We start from the raw sequence: 8,661 nt of genomic DNA, 5'->3' as shown, positions 1-8,661 counted from the left end.
GTACTGAACAGACAGTAGATGTGTTGCCACCCAGTTGCCACTTCCTGTTTGAAATGTAGTATGTGTTTATATGTTTGGGATAAAGGGAGTAGATGCTGTCTCCTTCAACTTCAGTCCCACATTTAAGCAACCCCACCCTGACTTAAAGCCCAGAAGTAGTTGCAAGCATGGTTCCTGATTCCTCACATCCCACACATTAAATGCTGTGCCAAGGGAGGCCCTCCCAGGCCTAGCTCTGGGTGAGTGAGACAGAACTGTCCCAAAGGAATTCTAATCCCTATTCCCCCTGAGCCCAGTAATCCCAAGAGGCAGAAATCCTCGTCTGCTCTTCACCTGATGTCTCTGGATGCTCAACTTTTCTTGCCTCTTTTTCCTTCTTTACCTGCACTGAACCTGCCACCTGCGACCTATTTATGACTGAGTAAATTATGCCAAGCATCCCTTCTCCAAGGAGGGCCACATCTCAGCTGTGTGGTGTAGAGCAGAAAGGGAAAAACAACCTGTTCGCTCAGCCAGTTTGGGTCCAAAGGAAGGGAAAAAATCCTACTCAGGCCCAGAAGATTAGCAGTTTAGCTCACACTGCCACAAATAGGAATGGATGGTAGATGCCAAACAACTGGGAACTGTGTTGGGAAGCAGAACATCCAGCCTTCAATAGCTGCCCAGTTACCACCTCCAGATAGCTGCCCCTGCACAAGGCAGTTGTGGCCAGCCTGGCTACACCCCGTCTCTCATCTCCTTCTCTGCACAGGGTGGCTGCTTATGAATTGCCAAAAAAAGGACAGTGGTTTGCATAGAATTTTGATAAAATATGTCTCACTATAGTGTGGAAGACCATGACCAGGTGTCCTGTGGGCCTGCCTGTTCAGTCTGCTGTTCAGGTGCTAATTGTTGATGGCCAACAGTTCTTAGACTCTAATTGCAGAACTGGAATTAGACAGGACAGCCATTCCAATAGAGGACTGGCAGCCCTTCCAATAGAGAACTGTTCTTTGTAAAAGAGTATGCATGGCCACCCTATTTCTGCACCAGATACAAATCTGCCCCAACAGCCACCCATGATGTGTGGGATTGTGAATTTCCCAGACAATACAGAAATATGGGGCATCTCTAGGCGAGGCTTTTAACCCAACATTTCAATGCTGCCTCTGCTTCCGGATACCATTGTGAGATTAAGATTGGATATTTACTCTAGAAAAAAGTCTCACCACACCTACATTGTATCTCTCGTTTTCTGGGCCCCACACCACAACTGCATTGAAAGAAACTGGATTAAGACACAGATGTGTTGCCACCCAATTGCCACTTCCTGTTTGAAATGTAGTATCCACCCCTTGAGTTCTTTAAAAAGCACATGCACACGTGACAAAATGTTTGCACTTCTGCTGCCAGGATGGGAGAAACAAGTCTCGCAAGAAGCTCCAAGATGTTGTACTTCTCCCTGCTTAGCCTCCTCTTTTTTCTCCTCCTCCAATCTGCCTCAGGACGGGAGCTGAAGTTTGTGCTTCTAGTAAGTAAAGGAAAGGAGATGGTGTCATGTTAATGGTTTTGGGGGGTTAGTGGGTTCTTCGAGATGAAGCTCTTTATGTACAGCTCTCCAAAAGCTGCAGATATAATCTAGTCTTACAAGCTGAGAATTCACCACAGTTTTCCTTCCTCCTGTAAGGCCATGGAGGCTCTTCAGCTTGTCCGCCTTGTATTTTAACTGTGCTGCTTTGTACTCTGCATTATACGTTAGAAAGGAGATACTGTCAAAATCCAGGTGCCCTTTGAATGACTGTGTTTTTACAAGATTTTGAGTTATAACTGAGCTTGCTTAGGCAATCATCTTTCCTCCTTTAATGAAGAACATGCAGTTGGCTTAGAAGAGGTACAGAGAACGTGTGCCCTCCAGATGTTGTTGGACTGCATCTTCCATCATCCCTCACCATTGGCTATGCTGGCTAGGGCTGATGGGAGCTCCAGCCCAACAACATCTGGAGACCCACAGGTTCCCCACCCCTGACTTACCACCTTAAGGCACAATCCTATGAAGATAGTCGCCAGCCTCCGAATTTGGAGGCTGGCAACTATCCTATGCAGGGTGGCTGGAGCATTTCCTGCGTCTAGACACATATGTTGGAGTGGAATTGTGGGGAGGCTGTTCGGCACATAAGAAGTGTTGTAAAGAGGCTTCCGCAGTCTCCTCCCCTCCCCACCACTAGGAGCGCCCCCTTTTCACCCTTTCTGCACCCCGTTGGAGAAGCAACCAGCACAGAGAGAACTGCACCAGCTACGAGGGGCAGGGGAGCACAGTTTCTGGGAACCGAGCTCAGAGCCCTGGGTCTGCACTTGGTTCCCATAAGCCGAAAAATCCTATGGCCTTCTAGACAGTGTCTACTGGCCATAGGATTGCTCTCTTAGAGATGTAATGTATCTCAGTACCAACGTGCAGAACAGAAAGGTGACAATAAAATGATTCATGCCGTTCATGAGAATGAGATGATACGTCATGACTGTGGCCATCCATAACAGTGTGAACAAAATCCAGAAGAGTAGTCTTGTTAGTTATTACAGTTAACAAGAACAACAACGAAGAAGGTACTTTCTCGGATGAATGAAATGGATAAAGAAGATATTGGGTGCACCTGCTTGTGAGTAGGTGTACAAAGAAGGACAAAAACAGATCACGATATACTGTGCCACGTGGCACGGAGCCTGCTGTTTTCCATAAAGAAATAATATTACTACTACTAATATTTGTTAGACACCTTCTTCTAAAAAAGATTCAAGGCATCTTACAACAGGGGATAAAACAATGCATAAACAAATACTTTAAGAGTATTTATCATAGTTACTTTTCATATCTGATAATAACCACAGAATATAATTGCTGCCAAGGAATAGTTACTTGTGAACTGATACATGGGGAGTGGGGAGGTGACCAGCCACCATGCCCCTCCAAATGAAGCTTCTGCCTACAGGAACTCATATTATTAGCTACTGAAAGGAATCAAAAGACTTTTACCTTGAAAAACAGTTTTGTGGGACATTTTGGGGAAAAATAACAACACAGTCCTGAAATCACAATCTTTCCCATAAAATAACTGCAGCAGTTTGACAATAGAACCAATTGACTAGAGGGGTGATGGGTTCTCCCTTCAAGCAGAAGCTGGACAGACACCTTTTAGGGATGCCATCGCTCTGGATTTCCCATGTCAATCTGGCCTTTGGAAGAGATGGCCTGCACGGTCCCCTCCAACTCTAGGATTCTATGGAAACTTAGAAGTGATTTTCAAACAAATGCTTCTACCTTCTCACCCTTATGTGGTAGGAAAGACCTTAAAAACATGACTGCAATGAGGGGCCCAAAGACTCCAAAAGCAAAAGACAACACATACATATACTATATATAATTACAAGCAGTTGGTTACCGGAGAACACAGTTCGTGGAGAAAAAGCAAATCTAACGAAAGCAGTCAACTTTATGGACATAATAAATAAATAAATAAACAAACAAACTCTAGACTTTGAATTATAGTGAAAATCACTGTTATTCCTGGAATCTGCGTGTTGAGAGTTTTCCAGTGAGGTGTGTTTCAGGAGAATCGGTCAAAGGGAAGGCAGTCAAAAAGGGATGAGTAACTAACTCCTGACTTTGAATTATATATATATTTATAACTCTTTTAAAGAGTTATCTATATAGACTCTATCTTTGGAAGACAATCTTATTCGGTCACGAGTGATCGCCATGATGATGATACATTTATTATTAAAAGCTTGTTCATTTTGCAGCCTGCCTGCTTATTCATTGTGTAGCCTTCCTTCAGACTTTCCCTGTGGCCATCAAGGTCTATCATTCGGTGCTAGAATGCATGGTTTACATGCGTGATGTCTCTTATTGGAATTCCACTTTTGCTTCATAATGTGTGTGAACTAGAGCAAGCAGTGACAGTTGGTAATTCAGAGGGCAACCCTATGCATGCCCACTCTGAAATCTCATTGAGTTCAGTGAGACTTAGTCCCAGGTAAATGTGTATATGATTGCAGATGAAACCCTTTGTACCTATTTGATTGAAATGTATATCCTGCTTTTCTAGTGCCCATCCATCATTCACAACGGCTCACAACACAACAATTTAAAGCTACAGTACACTATAAAACCATAGATTCTGTCAAGAGTACAGGAAAACTAGTCTTCTTGTCCATAAGAAATAATAAAAGGGGATAATTCATGTTACAGCATTTCTTTAAGAACCCATTTGTCACTTTCCAGTCATTAATGATATAACAGAAAACAGACAGTGATTGAGCAGCTGATAATAAGCAGCTGATAAGGTGTCTGGAGCCATCATTCTGACCATCTTTGATTCCTTGTGACTCCCAGTGACCTTGGAAGCTGCTTTGGTAGCTGAAAGTCGGGATTAAAATAAAACCTCGATTACCCACTTGTTGAAAATTATCAGCTGGCACATCACACTTTGCTGCAGGCATTATTGCCTTCTATGTAATAACCCTCAGCTCAACATTAGGGGATGCTGGACATATCTGAAATGAAAAGGCTGTTCCTCATTGTGAGACTTCCTTGCAATTACAGTTGCACCACAAGCTTTGGTGATACAGGAAGGGCAGCACTGTAGAGGAGGCAGATGGCAGGACACACAGATTTAAGGAGCCATTTGTACTGACAGCTAAACCCAGGGCATCCTTGATTAAGCATATTCATGCCCACATGATGTCAGGGAATTTACTAACAGCAACAGGATAGCTGGCAGGGTCCTGCAGCACCTTACCAGACATCTCTTTTGACAGTACTAGGGCTGTGGTCTGAAGGCACATGATGCAATAAGCCTTGTGCAGCAGTTTCATCTTTTCCTGCTTAATAGATTTTCTGCGGCAAGGAAAAAGATGGGAGGAGAGGTGGGAAAACATGAGAGGGCTACAACTGGAAGATGACAGTGTCTGGACCCCTCCTAAAATTCCATGACTGAGGCAGTACGATTGCACAGTAAGAGCCTCAGCTGAAAGCACCTTGGGTCTGGTTGGTGCCTAGATGGAAGGCTGCCTGGGAACCATGTATATGTTGCCTTGGGCTCAGTGGAACAATGGCAAGATATAAATGAAATCGGCACTAGTCTGGGCCTCATACAGGTTGGTGATGATCACTGAAGACAACATTCATAGCAACGTTATATTTCCAGGAGGCAATTTATATTCCAGGAGATGTTCCTCATCTCTTTAGTTTTTTTTCCATTCCCTCCCCCCATAACTATTTTAGCATATTGCTGTTACTACAAAGTAGCTGAGGAGACACCCCAGTTAAATTCTGATGAACCTTCCCACCTAATTCACTATCAAGTTGTTTATGTGATGTTCATCAGAGAGACCACAAGATTGCAGTCTCCACCATTCATAGTGAAGAGCATTTTGTTCTCCACCCCACAATATGGTTGCAAATGCCACTGAAGATCATATACGTTTCAAGAAGGGTTCAATAAGTGCAGATTTCTCCATTGCCAAATATCCATGGTTAATAAAGATGTGTCCATTGAAATCTTGCCTGTTATGCCGCATTTCAAACCACACACCCCAACATGGTGGATTTGTAGAGCACATTAACACACTGAAGTGATGGTTGAGTTGCAATGCTTGAATGATAATTTCTCAGCACATGCTGATCAGGGAGGGAAGGGACTAATTGTTGTGCCTCACCACAGGAGATTAGTCTAGATCAGGGATGGGAAACCTCCAGCCAGATACGCCCTACAAGGTTCTCCAACCAGGCTGTGAGTTTATCCCCTAGATGTCTCCGTTTGGCCCAACCAATGTTTGCCTTTGGCCCCATCCACCACTGGAATGTAGCCTCTGAAAGCATTTCAGGAATTGAATTTGGCTCTCAGGCTAAAATAATTTTGTCATCCCTCATGTAAATGGTCTTCTGATGATCTCCACCTACATGGGCTACTTCAGCACATGTGTGTTCACTACTTGATTACTCCTCAATTAGTGCTTCTCAGCCGAACATCTTTTTTTAAAAAAAGAACCCATTGGATTGGATTCAGACTTAGTCCGAGAAAACCCAAAGAAAATAATGGGATTTAAATTAGTCATAACTTGCTTCTCCCATTGATTTCAGTGGATCTGCTCTAAGCATGACAGTCTGGATCCAACCCATTGCATTCCAGTTGACACCAGGTATAATGAAACTTCTGTCCCTGGCAGTTTATCTGTGATGTCGCCTTCACATATACTAATCACCTCTTAATGTTCCAGTCAATAGGTGCTTAACATGCTGTGTGAATGATTCTCTTGACCTCAAATATCTATCCCACACCTGATAAACTGTTGTCCCATGTTTACCATTCCCAACAACTTACAAATGACATGTTGGCCTGTTACTAATCTCATACAAAATAACTTGAAAGGGACACTTCCCAGGAATACTGTACTATATTCTATGGGATGTATCTGGACTTAGTTATGCTTAGAGTAGATCCACTGAAATCATGATTAACTAAGTCATGACTAACTTAAGTCCCATTGATTTCAGTGGGTCTGTTCTAAGTCTGGATTGAACCCTATATTAATAATTATTTATTATATTTTTAATTCACCCAATAACTAATATTCTTCTAATGGATTTTATTCTGCTCTTCTATGAGACCATATTCAGAATGGCTAACAATATATCCAGACATTAAAGCTAAATTACAATCTACAATAAATAAATTAATTTTAAAAATTAAAAATAAATCATCAGAACAGTCATGCTGGATCAGATCAAAGTGTGATTGCTCTTTCAGATCAAAGTGTGGTTGCCTCTGAACCTGGTCTTAAAGCTTAGGCAAATTCCTAAGGGAGTCAGGAATCCTCAAAATAGCTACTGTCAGAAAGGAGGATATAGGTTTTTGATTCCAGATTGGAAGTCTCTGAAGTTTTGTTGCTCAATGCACGTGAACGCTCTATTTCAAAGCACTTCGGTCATTTTGTTTGCTGGCCTTTTCCCATCTTTCTGCTGACATAATGTATGATTGATGTTTAGCCAAAATGTGAAGTTATATTTGCATGTCATGATATTTTTCACATTTCCATAATAATTATTAAATATTTGACTCAGAAGCAGGAATTTTAAAAACTGCATTGAACAGTTTGTAATATATAGAAAAGGAACAACATGGAATAATACAGTCTTCACACTCTTTTACTAGCTTTATCGACATGGTGACCGAAGTCCTGTTGAAAATTATCGCAACGGCCTACACAATGAAAGTGACTGGCCACAAGGATTTGGACAACTGACTACGGTTTGTTGGCTGTTCATAGAAGTGGAAGTATTAGCCAAATAAAAACAGTAGAGGCATTACCTATAACTAAAATCTAGATATTGGTAACGTGTTCTTTTTTACACTGAAGCTTTATAGTTTGCTACTGGGTACAGCAAAGTCAACTGTAAATTTCAGTACTTGGATGAAGCTGACACTGACTGGGTTCAGATGACACAATAACCTATAACCTTATTTAACCTATCATTGGTTATCGTGTCGTCTCTCAGGAATTTTTAAATCCACGATGACTTATTTGGCACCCACCGCACCTTATTCTGATCACCTACAGTGTTGGCTGGCAAGAGTAGCCAAAACCACTGAGGCCACTCTGCTTCAGCCTGCTCCAACTGTTTTTCTGAGATGTGACAAGCAGCTCAGGGACAACCACAACCAAACAAGCACAGCCTTCCCTGATACCGTGCTACAGTTACAAAATGCCAGCTTTCACGGAGTACAGTGACAGCCTTGTGCTATCGTGCTACCCCACTACAGCGAACTTACACAATGACAGGTTCCCTGATCGTTACTTTGAAATTGCACAACTTGGGAAATAGGGGAAAACAGAATAGGAAAAGAACTGCTCACCTTTCCATGAAGAAGTGCAATTTCACAATAATCCACTACAGCATCTGGAAGCTTCCTGTGAAGGCAACCCACCTGTGCAGTTGGCCCCATTCCAGCAAACTGTCAGGGAGTTATAGCTCCCACCCCCTTTTTTCTGTTATGCACATTTTTCCATGGAGAAGCAAAATGGCTAGAGAGATGCGCAATTGCGTTTTTGTGCAATTTCACCTTAATGCTAATATGCTATAGTGATCAGAAGTGGATCTGCCAGGGATATCTGGGAGGGGGGGGTGAAATGCGCAACTCCACTGATCGCTAAATGCTATAGAACTTAAGCAATTTCAACACAATAAAGGCTTCTTGCCAGAAATGGGGTGGGGGCTTTTGTGCAATTTTGCTTTGGAGCTAAAGCGCTATAGTGCTTTAGTGCTTCAGTGAACAGAAGGGGCTCTACCAGCAATGTCATGGGGGTGAAATGTGCAACTCCATTTTGTTGTTGATTTTGGACAATAAAAGTTTCTATGCCCGGAATGGCTAAGTGGGTGGGGGGAATGTGCAATTGAGGGATTTGACCCAATCCTGAAAACCCCTAAGTGTTTATTTGTGCCACCTCCTTTTTGGTGCATCTGGGATTTTTGCTCATCTGGGGTAATTGTGCAAGGTTTTGATGGTGCATCGCATTCTTCCAGACTAGGAGAGGCTGTGTGTGACGTCTGGCCCTGATCCTGCAAACCTCCAAGTTGTTCTATCTACCACCCCCTTTTTGGTGCACATGGGATTTCCGCTCCTTTGT

At 42.7% G+C, this 8,661-nt stretch overlaps 1 protein-coding gene across 1 annotated transcript in view; it reads left to right on the top strand.

Annotated features, from left to right (window-relative positions):
• Positions 1 to 1,382: 1,382 nt before the first annotated feature.
• Positions 1,383 to 8,661, top strand: part of LOC146344769 (prostatic acid phosphatase-like) — a 34,299-nt gene continuing 27,020 nt past the window's right edge. The window contains exons 1-2 of the mRNA XM_084860422.1: positions 1,383 to 1,510; positions 7,188 to 7,283. Of these exons, the coding sequence (XP_084716548.1) occupies positions 1,394 to 1,510; positions 7,188 to 7,283 (213 nt within the window). The 5' untranslated portion in view covers positions 1,383 to 1,393. The remainder of the gene's footprint in view (positions 1,511 to 7,187; positions 7,284 to 8,661) is intronic.

The sequence above is a fragment of the Heloderma suspectum genome, chromosome 5 (genome assembly GCF_057233095.1).
Source record: "Heloderma suspectum isolate Gila_16-S chromosome 5, 16-S_ref, whole genome shotgun sequence".
NCBI classification, from domain to species: Eukaryota; Metazoa; Chordata; class Lepidosauria; order Squamata; family Helodermatidae; genus Heloderma; species Heloderma suspectum.
Note: the sequence above shows the minus strand (reverse complement) of the source record. Positions and strands in the feature narration are given on the sequence as shown.